Source organism: Cryptomeria japonica, chromosome 9, assembly GCF_030272615.1.
Source record: "Cryptomeria japonica chromosome 9, Sugi_1.0, whole genome shotgun sequence".
NCBI lineage: Eukaryota > Viridiplantae > Streptophyta > Pinopsida > Cupressales > Cupressaceae > Cryptomeria > Cryptomeria japonica.
The window spans coordinates 156513009-156532750 of NC_081413.1; the positions used below are offsets into that span (position 1 = coordinate 156513009).

General features: G+C 35.7%; 1 protein-coding gene across 1 annotated transcript in view; it reads right to left on the minus strand.

The window, feature by feature from the left end:
* The window catches only part of LOC131059160 (fructose-1,6-bisphosphatase, chloroplastic), an 88374-nt gene extending 75987 nt beyond the window's left edge, over nt 1–12387 (minus strand). Inside the window, exon 1 of the mRNA XM_057992507.2 lies at nt 11887–12387. Within this exon, the coding sequence (XP_057848490.2) occupies nt 11887–12267 (381 nt within the window). The 5' untranslated portion in view covers nt 12268–12387. The remainder of the gene's footprint in view (nt 1–11886) is intronic.
* Nucleotides 12388–19742: the final 7355 nt, after the last annotated feature.

Here is a 19742-nt window from a genome sequence, read left to right on the forward strand (position 1 = left end):
ACAGCTTGCAGAGGAAAAGGGAAGAGAGAAATCCTTAAAATGAAAGGAGGTGATGCACCAAGATAAGAGATGTTTCTCTCCCCACCCGAAATGGCACAAAGAATCAACTGAAATACCCAGGAGATGCACAAACTTCAGTTGTATGAATGACCTCAACGCATGTATGGAGGTTATAACTTGTTGAATGTCAAGAGGGGATAAGGTTTGCCACAAGTCACACCCAGAAACAGGTTAACACAACATACATGTGAAAGAAAGCCACAAACATACACTTACAATGAAGGTAAGAACACATATACAACATGCATAAGTTGAAGTAAGGCAAGAATGATGATTTCAATTCATTATAAGGCCAATGGCCAAACTTACAGTTGCAGAAATGCAAGATAAATACAAGTCTTTAAGAGAAGTGAAAGAGCATAGAATAGCTCAAGCCAGCAGGGAGAGAACCCTTTACAATGAGGCATAACAGCCTTATATAGAAAACTGGTCGCAGGGGAGAGACCATTGGTCAAGGAAGAGAAGCCTTGACCCTTGTGTGTGTGCAAGGAAACCCAGAGGAGGGGGGTGCCGAAGAACCCTGTGCTGATGGTAGCCCTATAACAAGGAGGAATCCTGCAGATCGAGTTACAGTTCCGGGTGCATCCCAACATGTGCTAGAACCAAGAGCATTCTTCTAAGATTGAGACCCATCGATGGTACTCCCCCAACAATTCTAATGGGGGGTGGGTTGGGAATAATAGTTGAAACGATGTCGACCCGAAGAATGAGACCTATTCTCGAGGGGTTCGGTTGTCAGTCAGGGAATGTAGGGAAGTGCATGCACCTAACATTGTGTACATGCAAGCAACCTGGCCATACCCTGAAAATGCAATGAAATGGGCCATACCCTGAAAATTGTGTTAAATGGGGCAGGCTTGATGCTTATGAAATTGCAGACTTGTTGAAGACTTTATCAGCCCTATGTGCAATCATCTTCAAGTACTTGAGATAAGTGTTGTAATCTTCATATGATTATAATCCATAATCAGATCTGAGGATCTTTTCTGGCTGAGTTTTTCCTCCTAGGAGGTTTTCCCAGGGTAACCGTGTCTTGTTCTTATTTTTGTTCTTTTCTATGTTATGCCTAAATCTAGAAAACTCTAAATCTTTCATCTAATCAATTTAGTTAGAAACTAAATTCTGGTTTTCTGAGTTTATATTAATCTAAAAGTATTAAAATTAACATGGTATCAGAGCTATAGGCTAAATCAACTTTCAAATTTCAGAATTTAGTACTCCTTACTATTTGTGAGGGCTAGCTTAAAAGCAAGCTGATTAATTATTTCCAGATTGTTGTCTCATTCACAGGTCAGGTCAATGGGGCTGAAAGTTGAAGATAGGCTTGATGGAAATCTCAATTTTGCTGCATGGAAGGTTTGAATCATGTTGGCTCTAGAGAAAGAAGATCTTGTTCACTTCATAGAAGCGAAAGAGCTAACTGAACCTACGGATACAGCTGAGCTAAAACAATTCAAAAAGGATGTTGTCAAGGCCAAAAAGCTTCTCATTGATTCAGTTAAAGACCACCTAGTCACCTCTATTGCCTCATTCACTACTGCAAGGGAAATGTTCAATCATCTACAAGGTACCTATGAAATTAACAATCTCAGTAGGGCAATTACTTTAAGAGAGCAACTACTTAATATCAAAATGTCAAAAGAAGATTCTGTTATTTCCTATTTTATGAGAATTTCAGAACTAAAGAATCAGCTAAGTTTAATTGGACATAACATGGAAGACAAGGACCTTGTCATGATTGCCCTAAATGGTTTACCACACTCATGGGAGCCTTTTATTCAAACCATAAGTGGTAGAACTGAGTTACCTACCCTTGATCGCCTTAAGAATGATTGCATTCAAGAAGAGTCTCGCCTTATCACAAGAGGGCAAACCAAAAGTCCTCATGTAGATGACCAACACATGCTTGCAGTCCAATGCAAGAAAGGTGGAAATTGGAAGAAACATTATCCAAAGAGAAATAGAGAATTCAGACCACCTAGTTCTCAACACTCTTGGAAGAAACCAAGAGATATCTCTCATGTTCAATGTTTCAAATGTGACAAATTTGGTCACTATGCTAAAGAATGTCAGAATGATCCTACTCAAAGAGAAGCCAACCTAAATGAAGTCTCAGAACAAAATGATGACTTCTTATTCATCTCTGCCCTGTCAAGCATCATACCTACAGACAGTAATACATGGCTGATTGACAGTGGTGCTTCCAGACACATCACAGGCTACCGTGATCATCTTTCAGACTTAGTAGAAAAGGATACTAGTCTTCACATGGTAATTGGTGATGATGCTCGATATTCGGTAAGAGGTTCTGGCACTACTTCTTTATATTTAGATTCTGGTGTTTCACTTCACCTTAGTGACATCTTGTTTGTTCCTGGAATTAAAAGAAACTTAATTTTCATTTCTGCTCTAGAAGATAAAGATTATCAAATTGCATTTTCTGAGGGAAAAGTACTTGCTTGGCCTAAGAAATCTAGTTTTAAATCTGCTCGTGTAATTGGTAATAGATATGATAGTCTATATAAGCTCTCTACTAACCCTGTTCAAGCCCTCATTAATGAGGCTCCCGAATCCTGTGAGCTATGGCATAGAAGACTTGGACACTTACACTATCAAGCACTTCCCCCTCTTGAAAAGTTAGTCAAAGGTATGCCTAAACTCAGTCAAATTCATGATAATACTTGCAAAGGTTGTGCTACAGGTAAAAATGTTAAAAGTCTTTTTCATAAAAGTGAAAATAGAGCTAAAGATAAACTAGAATTTGAAACTAGAATTTGTTCACTCTGATTTATGTGGTCCTATGTCTATAGCATCTCCTAGTGGATTTCTTTATTACGTAATCTTCATAGATGATTTCTCTAGAAAAACTTGGATCTACTTCTTGAAATCTAAAGAATCTGATGAAGTCTTAAGTAAATTTAAAGAGGTTAAGGCATTAACTGAAAACTCCTCTGGTAAAATAATTAAATGTTTAAGATCTGACAATGGAGGTGAGTACACCTCCGGTAGCTTTTATGATTTTTGTGTTGAGTCAACAATTAAGAGGGAGTTTTGTGTTCCATACAATCCTTAGCAAGACGGAGTTGCTGAAAGGAAGAATAGAACTATTGTTGAGGCTGCAAAGGCTATGATTCATGATCAAGATTTGCAGACCTTTCTATGGGTTGAGGCTTCTAGAATAGCGGTATATATTCAGAATAGATGTCCACATCGTATTCTAAAGAACATGACTCCTGAAGAAGCCTTCACAGGATCCAAACCGGACATCAGTCACCTCAGAATTTTTGGAAGTCTTGTTTATGTTCATGTGCCCAAGGAAAAGCGAACCAAGTTGGAGCCCTCCGGGAAGAATGGCATGCTAGTCGGATACAGTGAATCCTCCAAGGCCTTCAGGATCTATATTCTTGGTCAAAGGTATGTTGAGGTAAGTAGGGATGTTACTTTTGAAGAAGATATTGCTTTTAAGAAATCAAACGGTTCTTCTGTTATTGATGAAGCTAATGACAATCAAGATATGAATGTTGATTCTAACCTTGAGATTCAGAGGGAGCCTGTTGAACCTCCACCTCAAGAAGAACATAATGATCCACCAGAGCCTATGAATCCCACCGACATACCTAATGACATCGTTGTTACCAAAAAGAGGCCACTGTGGGTAAGAAACACCATTCAAGAAGCCGAAAGATTTGTTGCTCCCAGTGGCACCTTCCAAGAAACCAAGAGACCTCAAGTATTCTCCAACTACGTTGCATTGATGTGCAATCTCATTGAATCTGAACCTTGCAATGTTGAAGAAGCCTTGAACCATCATGCCTGGAAGCTTGCTATGGATGAAGAGTATCAGTCAATCATCAAGAATGATGTTTGGGATATTGTGCCCAGACCCAAAGGTAAATATGTTGTTTCCTCTAAATGGTTATTTAAAATTAAACATAATGTTGATGGTAGTATTGAAAAATATAAGGCTAGATTTGTAGCTCATGATTTTTCTCAAAAGGAAGGCATAGATTATGAAGAAACATTTGCTCCTGTTGCTAGATATACTTCTATTAGAACTATAATAGCTATTGCTGCTACTAGAGGTTGGAAGCTACATCAAATGGATGTTAAGACTGCCTTCCTTAATGGTGTCATTGAGGAAGAAGTCTATATTGAACAACCTGAGGGTTATGAGATTCAGGATAGAATAACTCATGTCTGCAGATTGAAGAAAGCCCTGTATGGCCTCAAACAGGCCCCTCGTGCTTGGTATGAAAGAATTGATAAATACTTGTTAAGTTTAGGTTTTTGTAAAAATGATGCTGACTCTAACATCTACTTTAAATTATCCAATGATGAAATACTAATTCTAGTTCTATATGTGGATGATTTATTTCTTACTGGTAAAGATGAATTTATCATTAGATGTAAGAAAAAACTAGCTTCACAATTTGAAATGAAAGACTTAGGTCTAATGCATTATTTTCTAGGTCTAGAAGTATGGCAAAGATCTAACAAAAAATTTCTAAGTCAAGGAAAGTATACTATTGATATTTTGAAAAGATTTAGAATGATGGATTGCAAACCTATGTCTACTCCTATGGAATCTAACTTAAAGAAGTTAAGTGTTTCTGCAGCTAACTCTGATTTTGCAGATCCATCGGAGTACAGGCAGTTGATTGGATCACTGCTTGTATCTAGTTAACACTAGACCAGACATATGCTTTGCAGTGAATGCTCTCAGCCAGTTCATGAGCATGCCCAAACATGTTCATCTTGTTGCAGCCAAGCACATCCTAAGATACTCGCGAGGCCCAGTTGGTTATGGGCTGAAGTATCCACTTAACACTTCAATAACCTTGGAAGGTTATTCAGATGCAGATTGGGCTGGAAGCGTCAAAGACAGGAAAAGCACTTCCGGCATTTGTTTCAGCTTAGGATCCGCAGTGATCTCTTGGGCTTGCAGAAAACAATCCTCAGTGGCACTAAGTACTGTTGAAGCTGAGTATATTGCAGCAAGCATAGCTTCTAGAGAAGCAGTGTGGCTTCGTAAGCTTCTTGTTGGCCTGTTTGGTCAGCCTTGGGATCCTACAGTTATTCATTGTGATAATCAGAGTTGTATCAAAATGTCTATCAATCCAGTGTTTCATGACAAGTCAAAACATGTGGGAACTCATTATCACTTCATTCGAGATATGGTGCAAAGAGGCGCCATTCAGCTGAAGTATGTCAGCACTAATGAGCAGGTTGCAGATATTCTTCCCAAGCCTCTGTCCAAAGTGAAGTTTGTGTACTTCAGGGACAGACTCAGTGTTTTGGAAAATGAAACCCTGATTGAGAGGGAGTCTCAACCTCAGTGATACATTGTGTTGTATCAAACCACCCTCTGTGGGCAATGTAAGGTGGTATTGTAATCTTCTCAGGGAGAAGAGTAATTATTAACCATCCTCTGCGGGCAATGTAAGATGGTAGAAAAGATCCTCTCCACACTCTACGAGCAATGTAAGGTGGATCCAGTCTATGCTTGTGTGTGAGCTAGAAGATTATATTATGTAGTTCCATTATATGCTTGTGTGCAAGATGGAAGACTACAATGTTCTGATTATGTAATCCATTATTTGCTTATGTGCAAGATGGAAGATTATGGTTATGTTTCTCCTCCCTAATTAAAAGGGAGTGTTGATTGTAATTAGGGAATGGCGGATTCCAATTGCCTTGGGCAACATTGGAATCCGCCCAAAGGGCTGGCCCCTTCTTCAACGTGTAGGGTTGGGCCCTATCTCTCACAGCACTCTTGATTCCTCACGCCACACTCAACATGCTCCCCCAAAATAGGGCCGACCCTATTCCATCAAGGCATTTCGCTAAAAGGAAAAGTAATAAATAAAAGTAAATTATAAAGCAAGCCGACATAACTAAAGACCTTGCTCCTCATATAAATAAATGACAACTTCACATCATCATTCACTCACTCAATCATTCCATGCGAATTATACATCTTCCTAAAATGCAAAGTTTGAAGAAGTAATATTGGTGATTTATATCTGTCATAAAAGGCGCTAATACCAAGTGCAAATACCATCATAAGGAGGGCGAACTGTTTCAAATTCAAGGAGCTAAGGTTGCAATTCAGTCTCAGGCAAAGGAGCAGACTTAAGATACAATAAAGTGCAAACCTAGGGTGTGATCCTGATTGCTGGTTGCTGTGTTAAATGGGGCAGGCTTGATGCTTATGAAAGTGCAGACTTGTTGAAGACTTTATCAGCCGTATGTGCAATCATCTTCAAGCACTTGAGATAAGTGTTGTAATCTTCATATGAATATAATCCATAATCAGATCTGAGGATCTTTTCTGGCTGGGTTTTTCCTCCTAGGAGGTTTTCCCAGGGTAACCGTGTCTTGTTCTTATTTTTGTTCTTTTCTATGTTATGCCTAAATCTAGAAAACTCTAAATCTTTCATCTAATCAATCTAGTTAGAAACTAAATTCTGGTTTTCTGAGTTTATATTAATCTGAAAGTATTAAAATTAACAATACAAAACGACACCTGAAATGTCGATTGAAATTACAAAATGCCACTATACTAGAAATGCAATAAAATAAACTAAGTGTCCAGAGACATGACTTGTTTCCAGCATTCTTCACCAATGGAGTCTTCATGTCCTCGCTTGGTAGCCCGTACTTTAAAATCCTCAGGTCCCAGTATATGGAATCTGATGTCTAAAATGGAGTTGCAAGAATGGATTTGAAGAATTCCAGGAGTTCAAAAAAAAAAGACCAAAAATTGCCAATCTGGGTTTAAAACCCGATTTGCACAGAAGATGGCTCAACACATGTAAATCGGACTTATAACCCTGATTTACACGTGTGAATTTGGTGTAAATCGGGCTTGAAACCCAATTTACACTTAGGTGAACAAGTGTAGTACAAAAGTCCAGTTCAGACTTGTAAGTCCGAACTGCACTTGTGGGTGGTAGTATTACTAGTGACAGGGTGTAGATCGGGTTTATAAACCCAAACTACACCTAAGAAATGTCATACAAGGAAAGTGTAGTTCAGGTTTATAAACCCGATATACACTTGTGCATATGATATACAAAACGATGTAGTGGTGTAGGTCAGATTTATAAACCCAAACTACACCTCTAATGCAAACAAAGGTAGGACACATGTAGGTCGAGTTTATAAACCCGATCTACACTTGAGGCGTGACATCCAAACAATTTAGTTCGGGGTTGTAAACCCGACCTACACCTTACATGAGTTTTTCACATGACTATGAAGTGTAAATCGGGGTTACAAACTTTATTTACACCTAACTATAAAATTTGAAGGGAAGTGTAATTCGGGGTTATAAACTCGAATTACACTTGTGTGCACAAAAGAGCTGTAATTCAGGTTTGTGAACCTGAATTACATTAAAACACAAAAACTAACTTAAAAGACCCAAAAAAGGACTAGAACCTCTGAATCAAGAATCAAGGGTCCTAAATCAAGCATGAGGGGGAAAAAAAACTACTTTGAAAAGCATGCTTTTAGAGCACATGAGCTACAAATTGGACAAAATTTGTAGGGGTTATCCCATGTTTTCACCGAATCTGAAATCGGGGATAACGCATATATACTTTCCTAAGGAACTGGAATGTGTTTGTTGTTCATTTGAAGAACTGGAAATGTGTTAATTAGCCTATGAACAGGTCTGGTATTCCTTTCTTGAATCTGATTTCAGTTTGTAAATCAAATCTCTTTGATATTGTAACTGGGTTGTTATTTGTTTGATGTAATGCAAATTTATCCTCTTGGAATGTTATGTTATTATCCTTATTGCAATCATATTGTTGAATTAAACTTGAAAACAAAACACTTCTGCATTTCCATCTATTTCTATCAACAAATCAAAAAAATCAGGGGTTGGCATTACAGATTGTTCATATTCTTTTAGGCATAAGTTTTTGTGTATTATTATCTGTTGTGGCCACAGGAGTTGGATTGAGATGTTGGAGTTGAAGCTAACAAAAAGGATCGGTTGAACAATGCTTTTTGTATTTAGTTTTTAGAATTTTAGGTTTTCACAACATGGAATTTGATATGTTTCTATTCAATCTAATTTAGACAGCTTGTGGGACTATAGACCCTACCTTTCTAGCTTTAAGATTTGCAAAACAACTACTAAGAAGCTTGATGATGAGCTCCCTGGTTTTCCCAATCTTATCCTCTTCAAACAAATCTTGCAATGAAGTAGCCACTAAAGTGTCTACATATTTGCCTGAATATCATAGTAAGCTCTGCACTCAAGGATAGCGTGCTTCTTTGATTCAATTACACTATTGTGCAAAAGATACAATCTCTTTCCTCCCATTCTTCTTTAGGCCTTTTCCACCTATATGTTTCACATAGAAGATGGTGTGAGCTAGTTCTCAATTGAATTATACAAATCTTCACTCTCCATGACATATTTGCCCTTATCTAAGCCTTTTGTTGATGATTATAAGTGGGGTTAAATTTGTCAAGATAATATTTCTTTTTTCTTAATAGTTTTTCCCACATGTGCTTGCAAAATTTATCTATAACAAGGCCTTTATTTCTTTGTTAGAATTTGGGCGAATGCCCCATTTGCTCATCCACTTGATGTTTTGTTTCATCCAAGACTCCTTTCTCTCATTCAAGACTTCTTTGATGACAACTTTAGGCCATCTATGTATCTCCATCAATTCAACTTTTTTTTAAGATAACATATGAGATGCACCATAGCAATGGCCTCAATAGGGTAAGTACCCATTTGAGTTTTAATTTGCTTGTGATCATTTGTTTTTGAATCCTCTCTATTTGCTTCCATTTTACCATTTAAGTACTGCTAGCCCATAATTCACATCCATAAAGAATCACTGGAATAACTAAAAGCCCAAAAAGAACCCACATAGTTTTCCGATCCAATAATTCTGCCCCCCTACTTCTATTTTGCAAAGCATATAGTTCTCTCCATCCTCCCAAAGACTCTTCCTTCTACAAGTATCCCAATTGAGCTTGTTGCTAGTATTGACTTGCATACCTACTTCCTTGTAGAAATGCTCTAAGGCATATAAATGCTCTTGTAACCCTTGTGCAGATCTGGCCATCAAGATGAGATCGTTAGTGTACAAGAGAAGCCTCATAACATACTCTCCCAAAATAACACCATCTCCTCTTTGCATATTTAGCCATTCTTCTAGTTTGTCAATACAAAGGCCAAAAGTATAGGGGAAAGAGGACACCTTGGCTTGACACCTATGTTACTTCTAAAACTTTCAGAAAGGCCTACCTAAGTTCTCATTTTTACTCAAACTTCCTCATAAAGCCTATGAACAGCCCCTCTATATTACTTTGGGATATCACGATCCTTCATTCTAGAATCTAAACCATAATTTGCTCCTACAAATCACATCAAAAGCTTTACCAAAGTCAACAAAATAGCAATAGGCTTCCTTTTTACCATCCCAATCATTTTCAATGATGTGTCCCAAAGTAATGCCATGGTCTAAAGTTGAGTGCTTTGCTCTAAAACTTTCTTGCCCTTCATTTTTACTCAAACTTCCTCATAAAGCCTATGAACACCCCTCTATATTACTCTGGGATATCAAGATCCTTCATTCTACAACATAATTTGCTCATATGAACCATATCAAAAGCTCTATTAAAGTCAACAAAATAGCAATAGCTTCCTTTTACCATCCCAATCATTTTCGATTATGTGTCCCAAAGTGATGCCATGGTCTACAATCAAGTGCTTTGGTCTAAAACCTACTCAACCCTTCATTTTTACTCAAATTTCCTCATAAAGCCTATGAACAGCCCCTCTATATTACTTTGGGATATCAAGATCCTTCATTCTAAACCATAATTTGCTCCTACAAAACATATCAAAAGCTTAAATAAAGTCAACAAAATAGCAATAGTGCTTCCTTTTTACCATCCCAATCATTTTCAATGATGTGTCCCAAAGTGATGCCATGGTCTACAGTTGAGTGCTTTGGTCTAAAACCTACTTGCATTTCATTTTTACTCAAACTTCCTCATAAAGCCTATGAACAGCCCCTCTATATTACTCTAGGATATCAAGATCATTCATTCTAAACCATAATTTGCTCCTACGAACCACATCAAAAGCTTTATTAAAGTCAACATAATAGCAATAGGCTTCCTTTTTACCATCCCAATCATTTTCAATGATGTGTGCCAAAGTGATGCCATGGTCTCCAGTCGAGTGCTTTGATCTAAAATCTACTTGCCCTTTTTCTCTCTTACATTTTTCTTCTACCCACTTGTTGATCCAGTACTTGACCACATTTATAAACAATTTTGCAAACATAGGGTTGATCATGATAGTCTGGTAATTAGATGGATTGTTTATATCACCACCCTTAAAAGAGAGGTATCACAAGGCTAGTTGCCCAATCTCTTGGAAACCGAAGCTTGATAATGTTTAAAACGTTCCTGCTATGGCGAGCTCGAATTTTCTTTCCCCATTTTATGTACTCCACTTGTAACTCAGCCATGTTGCAAACCTTCCTTGTGCTCAGCTTCTATAACCTTATGTAACCTGTTACAAAGTAAATAGCTGTGTTGTAATGTCAACCATGGGACGTGCCTTTGTTTGTGGTTCATGCTCATAGAGTTGCCTTGCATACCTAAGCCATTGTTCAGCTGTGATGTTTTTCTCTAGATTGTTTCCTTTGTTGAAGCTCATACAATGCAAACAATTTGGGCTTTCACAACTTCCATTTTGTGTTGATACACTTAAATACAATTTAACCTTGAAAGTTTATATTGTCATGAGGGGCAATTTTGTGTTGACATACTTAATTTAAGAATCTTACACATTTATCGCAATGCAGTTTTGTGTTTATATACTTCCCTACAATTTTGTGTTTATATGATTAAATTAAATTTAAGCATTTTAAGCTTTCATTGTTGCAATTTTGTGATGACATCATGATGGGCAATTTTGTGTCAGCGTGCTTAATTTAAGAATTTTATGCAGCTTTGTATTGATACACTTCTGTACATATTTTGTGTTGATATGATTCTTTGCAATTTAATTTAAGCATTGACATACTTTCATGCAACTTAAAATGTATTGATACACTTCTGTGCATATTTTGTGTTGATACGATTCTTTGCAATTTAATCTAAGTCTATACTTACATGCGACTTAAAATAAATATTTTAGGACTTTTATGACAGCAATTTTGTATAGATATGTTTCTCTACAATATAATTCAAGCAAAGTTACCAAGAGGCGCAAGGGTATTGGTTTTAGTATGAAGATACCAATCAAATTAAATAAGAAGACAGCTGTATTATATGCAAATGTAGTACCACAAATAATGAATACGGGACAAATACACAATCCAAATTCTATAATAAATTTCCTGAGAATTATAACAATTATAAATTTAATTAAATTATGCTTTCATAAAATGCATTCTCATGTTAAATCATAAATATTTCAGGCTTTGGTGCTCTATAATTTTTTTAAAGATTTTCACTATAAAAAATATTGTTTTACACTTTCACTACTTCCAATTTTTGACCCTAGCTGCACTTTACGTCATTAAATATGTAGTACAGCTACCTGTTACAAAAGATTGATAACCAAATTGATCATATGGTTAATAATAAATCATTTCCAATGGACTTACAACTTTTAAAAAAATATTTGCCATTCACCTAGAAATGTATTTTACCTCAAAAATCACGAACAACGATAATTTTCCAAAGAAGTTAAATATTAGATCATCATTATGCCAAACGCAGACCTTCCTTGCAAGAATTTTAGGAGAAAATTTTCAATAAAGGGAGCGAACGTACCGATACAATATCGAGTGGTTTGGGAGAATCACGTCCCGTGTTCGAACCCGCTGCGAGGGAAGGCCTTTCTCCTTTTCCCATGGCCGAATTCCAGGGTGACGCCACGAGGGCAGCAACGCGCTTACACGCGTACTGCATGTGACTGAACAATATTGCCATGTCATCCGGCACGTTAGCTCCATCTCTGCCCAAGTAATCCATCAGAGTCCGGAACTTCATTTCGTGCCCTTCAGAGGAGCTTTCCATGGCACCTACAACAACCCTTAATTGTTTAATTGTTCGGTGCGCCGGCGAAGATTTCAAACATTGGAGCTGGGATTGCAGTGAAAGGACTGGAAATCTGTGGAAATTCAAATTGGGACATAAAATTAATGAACGCATTATGAGAAAGCAGTACCAAGACTACATTCAAACATTTTTTTTATTTGTGGCCGAAACTCCGAAACTCCCTACACCACAAGGAGATTTCAATATCCAAATCTTCATGAATCATGGATATACTTTTCTGTACGTTTAGGGGAGAGGATTTTGTTTATTACATATTTTAATTTTCTATATATCATATCTTTATATGTGAGTGTGGAGTTTAAAGTGGTAGAATGAGTCCTACACTATAATCATCATTAAAGTTTAAAAAATATTTCAATTAACACTTTCAAATTCAGGTAAATGAATATTTGTACATGAATACCTTTATTACAAATTAATTTTGTCATATTATGCATTTTGTGTGTATCATGCAAAATTTAATATTTCACATTAAACAAAATGTTAAGTCATGTTTTATGTACTTTTCACATCTGCTAAACATGTATACATGTGCCATTACAAGCTCTACATTAACCCTGGACCTAATTTGCAAGATCATCATCTTTCATTTTCATTTATACGATCAATAACCCCATCTTCATTCTCCTATGATCAATCCTCCACATAGAAGCATCTTATTCAACACTTTTAGAGTGTCCTCCATACAAAGAGAATTTATTTATTGCTCGTTGCTTGCAATATCTTCAATTGACACACAAATCATAGATGTGGGACATTTTTCATAATCGTATATAAAAATTAAACTATATTTTAAGTAATGATCACCTCCAACTACAACTATATATCCACACTTGTGTTTGTTCGTTTTATTTGTTGACTTCTAGATAATCCTACCATAGTGTGTCCCATTTGTGGAACTAACTATTTTTTTTGCCTGAAATCGAAGTGTTTTTCAGAAAAAAAATAATGATTCAAAACCCCTTTGCTAGAATCTTTTAGGCAAGTAAATCAAAGTCTCAATAAAATCTTCTTTGCATCTATCAAAATATTAGCAAAAAAATATTTTTGACTTCACCTTTCAAGGGGAACAAATGAAGTCATTTGAAAACATTACTTTGTAAGTATATAGCCCTTAGTATTGGCTTAAATCAAAAAGTTATAATAAATTTTATGATTTTATTTTATTTTATAATGAATGTTGGTCCATTCTAAGAAAAATAATGACCTATATTCAACACATTAGTAAAAATAACAAATATTATTAAACAAATTCAAAAAATACTTCACTCCACATAGATGTAGTGTTTCAATGAAAAAAATTAATTAATTTCAATATATATGCTAAAAGAAATGCATTAAGAAGAAATATAAATCTAAAGTTTTTGTTAATACCAATTCAAAAAATAATGTTAAATAAAATATTTAGTAAAAAAGTTATTAAAAAATATATGCATACTAAACATTCGAGTTAATAATCTAATTATAAAAAATTGTGAAAGTTTTAAAAGGAAACTTGCAACCATGGAGAATTGTTTTTCCATAAACTGAAGAAAAAAATCATGCAAACTAGTATTCATCATCCTCAATGCAAAAGAATAGACATGTCATTGGGATGACACAAGATATACTCTGAAAAACTCTAAGAGGGAAAAACCTAACCTCCAAAAGTATCCACACTCAATGTATTATCTCATTAAACAAATATTACAATACATCTACAAAATCTCTATGTGAATAAGCAAATAAGAATTATAGCACCACACATCCCAATCCACGCTTCCTCTCCTCACATGTGCAACCTACACGAGATGCTCCAACTAGTCAACCTCGACAACTACTCATATGCTTGCTTTTATAATAATAAACTTACACAGAACTACTCTTTTTTTTTCTTTTTTTCTTTTTTCGATAAGAGGCCGAGGCCAAGAATTTTATTAATCATTTTTGAAATTATACAATACTCCACTCATGCGGGTGCCAGTAGGAAAGAGTGGAGGCGAGAAAACCTCCGGCCTTGCCCGGGACCATAGTCCAGCAAATTATTTATAATAGCTTCAGATTTAATACATCATCACCCCGAGCCAGGGTGATCAGGTGGGGGGGTATTTTTATTTTCCCTTCCCTTACAAGCCCAAAAGTATTGTTTTTAATAATCAATTAATCATTTCCTCAGCTTCCGGCGGTTTGGCTCAGAAGTTGTTCTTTGGTTATTTATAGTCTCTCCTTAATTGTCTGAGATAACCTGTTTGGCCTGCATTGTTATATCTCAAACACTTGGCAGATTTGTTAGTGTTATCCAAACATTTATATCATATGATAATTCATCTGTAAAGTTAGACTCTTACCATCATGCAATTTCCTGTGAAAACCAATCTTTTCAAATCATAAAATAAAGAAATTAAAGAAACATAATTGAGATTATGATTACGATTAGGCTGGAACAAGATTGACCAGTGACCTAACCAACCAAATAATATTCAGTCTACCAACTCTTGTTTATGCTCCTGGATTTTGTCCTTAATAAAGGATAAGATCCAGGCTACAACAAAAAGAGTTGATAAAGGAGATTCGGTCATACCGACTCTCCCAGCCCAGTAGATTTATAGCAAAGAAGGTGACGGAATAAATGAATATTCAAATTTGCATGTTAGCCACCTATAATCCACCATCTTAAGCTATGACGGGGGGATGTCCAAAAATAGATAACTTCAGCAGGTGGCATTTGAGTGCTACAGTCATTATTTACTATTCAAAATAAATCAAAATTACTCATTCTGATATGATCACTACAAATGTGAATAAATACCAATAGATGCATGCATCCAAATGCTTGTAAATATCTAGAGTATCTATTCAAATTGTTGGTTATTCATAACAAAATGTTGATATATGTCTATATAATAGATATTCCTTCATACCTATAAAGTCTCAGTAGTTTTTAGGGTAATATCATACTAATTTAGTGTCCTATATGTTACTTTAGTTTGTTTTTTAAGATTCGATGTTACTTGCTATCTATGCCCTGGTCTATGTTAACAGCAAAATAAACCCTATTTTACTTAGAAACAGTAATCTACTATGATCCAAGTCTTTAGTTACAATAATATCTCATGCAAAATAATTTTGACTAATTTTCAAAAATGGACCCAAGCACTTCCCAGAAAGTCGATCCAAATCATTCCGACCCAGAAGACAAGGAAGAAGCATTCTCATCCTCCAGAACCAGACCCTCGGCTTTGAGGAAGTCCTCAAACCAAGTGGGTTTTGGAGGGTGTCTCACATGAAATAAGAAGAGCAAAAAGTTGACATTTATGTTGATTACCTCAAGCCTTTCCTCGGAGACAGGCACACCATCTATTGAGATGATAGGGAGACGAGGAACCGGCCTATTATTTTGAATGAGAATATCATAATTCCACGACCGAGGGATAGTCCACTCGTTGTCAATATTGACTAAAACCCGCTCAAGATCACCCAAGATAGAGGCAGTGAAGACCTCTTTACATAGAGCACTAGTTTCCTCACGATTTTTGGTGGAGCTCACAGTCACAACAAGAAACATGGCGGCCACATCCGTGTTGGCCCTGGTTCTGTCTGAATTTGTAAGAAAGTCTGAGCCCAGGATGTTCTCAACCTCATCAATCACTAAGGTATGGGGAAGACATATGATGCGCTTGAGGCGGTCTCTAGTGATGCCTCCTTCAAAGGCCATTTGCCTTTTTGAACTGCAAAGTTTAATCGGGGTATCCATTATCTGATTTTCCTCACTTCTGGGAGTCTATGTTATTACAGAGCACCTCCTATTTAATTTGAAGCTTTAGTTAGTGGCCAAATGTGTTCATGATGTAAAAGAGCAAAGTTTGCTCATTCTTTCTAAAAACATGCATGCCAAAACCCACTGTGGATGGATCTCATTGGATACAAAATATCACATATCCTCGAATGATGCGTCGTATGTGGTAAAATCATGTCAAGGAGCCCAAATTAATTTTGGCAGAAGAACAAGCAAGTACGCCTCACACCGAAGCCCTGACAAGTCATTATTATCAGGATTTCATGGGGATCCTGCCAGCTATAATGTTCAAGTGCTCCTCTCCGTGGGTTAATTACTCCATAATATGAGTATAACCGGCCACTAAATTAATGATCATCCTCTGATATATGAGTTAAAGGACTTATAGGCCTCTAGGCATGGTACTCATGATTAAATGCTAGTCCTTAATCTTGATGAGAATTTAATTATATGAGTGTCTATAATCTTAATATGAGTTTTGGATAATTGCCATGAGGGTAAGAATGAAAGACCGTATCTCTATAAATGCATATATATGTAAATACAAGTATATAACAATATATGTGTATCCATATGTATATAAATATATATATCTAAATATATATATATATATGTGTGTGTGTGTGTGTGTGTGTGTGTGTGTGTGTGTGTGCATATGTATATACATACATATACATATTTACATATATTTATATAAGTAACATATATGTATATAAATATGTAAATATGTATATGTATATATATACATATACATATATATACATATATATATACATATATATACATATACATATACATATACATATATATGTAAATATGTATATATATACATATACATATACATATATATATATATATATATGTACATATACAAATGTATATATGTGTACATATGTATATGTATATGTATATATATTTGGACACACACACACACACACACACAGATATATATATATATATCTGTGTGTGTGTGTGCGCGCAAATATATATCATTACCTATCCAATTTATATAAAATCTATCCATATATATATATATATATATATATATATATATATATATATATATATATATATATATATATATATATATATATATATATATATATATATATATATATATATATATATATATATATATATATATATATATATATATATATATATATATCCGTGGGTATCATTGTATATCTATATATTGAATGAGTCTGAGTAAATATGGAAACATATCTATATGCATATATGTCTATGTCTTATCCATATACGTATAGATATATTTTCAAATATTTGTTAATCCAATTTGCTCCTTATCAGTAGAGTCTGAAATATTAATCGTTGTCTCAGTTATCCCATCAGCCCCTAAATTGGCTAGAGCATCGGCTGCCGAATTTGCCTCTTTGTATATGTGGTTAATAGTGAAATCTGTAAAATTATTGAGTAATTCCAATGCTTTATCGAGAATACCTTTAAGTTTCCAATTAGGCATTCCTTTAGTCCTAATTGCATTAATTATTATTGTCGAGTCACCTTCAATTTCTAGTTTATGTATCCTTAGTTCTCTGCACATATTTAGTCCTTCTATGAGGCTTAGGAATTCAACGGTATTGTTGGTGGTCTGTCCTAAATGAATGGATTTAGATCCAATACACTTTCCCTTATCTGAATGTATGATACATCCTGCCCCTGCAATTCCAGGGTTTCCTCTGGATGCTCCATCAAAATTTAATTTGAACCATCCAGGCTTTGGAGGTTGCCATTTGCATGTTCTCCTTATCTCTTCTTTGTTTGTTCCCGTTTTTCCAGTAAAAGGAGGGATTTTTATTCCACTCCATTGCTTTCTAATAAAATTGTCCCATTATGTGAATGACTTTCTGTATAATGGAATGTTCATATTCCTATTATTGGAGGTTTCAGTTATAGCCACTTCTATTTTAATTATGAGTTTTTCTACTTGCATTTCCTTTTCTTGAAATATTCTCCTATTTCTTTCTTTCCAGATCTCCCATATTACTATGGATGGGTTGCAGATCCATAAATTATGAAATAGACTGTTCTTCTTGATAATTGGCCAGTATGAACACCATTCTATCAAGGAGGAGCTAATAGCTCCCGACCATCCTAGCTGTGCCATTAACCAGTACCAGCATTTCTAGGTATATTTGCATGTCATGAAAATATGGTCATGTGTTTCCTCATCTTCTCTATATAATAGACAGATTGATGGTCCTTCATATCCCCTACGTCTGAATTGATCGGCAGTAAGTACTTTTCTTTGGATTGTCGCCCAAGCAAAGAAGCCTGCCTTTGGAAGACACAATTTATTCCAGCAGAGTTTGCCTGGAATGTGATCTTTGCTGACTTTTGCCTTATTTTATATGCTTCTGAAGCCATCTTTGTAGTTATATTGTCCATCCTTGGAATTTGACCATACTAAAATATCATCCCCATTTCTAAAAGAAATCAGTTTGTGATTAAGTATTTTTTGCAATTCTTGGAATTTGATTTCAGGCATGAATGGACGCATGTTTTTCTATTTCCATCCAAATACCGATTTTGGTTCAGGAATTATGTAATCCTTTACATAATTCCCCCAAAGGTTCTTTATTTGATGCTTGATGTTGGATGTATCTATCAATACATCTATTGGAGGTTTGTCCCCCCAGGAATCTTCCCAAAACAATGCCGATTTGCCATTGTGGATGTCCCAAGTGAGATGATTTATTATGATGGGGCGACAATGTTTTATAAAATTCCATATTCTAGAACCCTTCTGCAAGTGTTTTTCCCTAAATATTGCCTCCTTCTGGTTGCTTGCCAGATACTTATTTCTTAGGATTCTAGCCCATTTAGCATCGGATGAAACATATGTCCCCCAGATTAATTTTGCCCCTAAGGCCTTGTTCTACCATGTTAGGTTCCTTATACCCGTGCCCCCATCACATTTGTCTCTACAAATTTTGTCCCAGGATATCAATTTAATTTTGTTTTTGTCTTCTGTGCCCTGCCAATAAAAATTTCTAATAATTTGGGATATGTTCTTATGTACTCCTATTGATATAGGAATGCAAGATAGAAGGTAAATGGGTATTGCCGATAAGACTGATTTAATCAATGTTAATCTGCCTGCCCCTGTCAACCAAAGGCCTTTCTAAGACGAAAGTCTTTTCTTGATACGTTCAATGAGGTGGTCCCAAAGCTTGCTGGATCTTGTTCCTTTATCTATTGGAATTCCTAAATATGTGCATGGTAATTGTCCAATTCTATACCCAAGCTAGCTAGCTATTTTCCTCTTGAATAGACATATTAAAGCAAAAAATTTCTAATTTTTGGTTATTTACTAATTCTCCCGATGCTTTTCCATATGCGAGTAGGATTCTCTTGATTTCCTTAGCCTCTTTGAGTTTGCCTATCCCCAATATCATTATATCATCTGCAAATTGCTGGTGTGTACAGGGTTCTACCCCTGTTGTTATTTGTATACCATGCAGCCTGCCTCCTAATCTTGAGGCATTAAAGGCTCTTCCTAAGGCTTCAGACATTATAATAAATAAGAAGGGGGAGAGCGGATCCCCTTGTCTCAAACCCCTTGTTGCTTCAAAATATCCTTTTGGTTTTCCGTTTATCAAAACCGAGTAACTGGGACTTGAAATACATCTATATACCCAATTAATCCATTGTCTATTAAAGTTGAATGCTTTCATGCAGCTGCATAGGAAGTACCAATCTACTTTATCATATGCTTTCTTGATATCAAGTTTTATTAAAATATTTGGTTGTCTTTGATTTTGTATGGAAT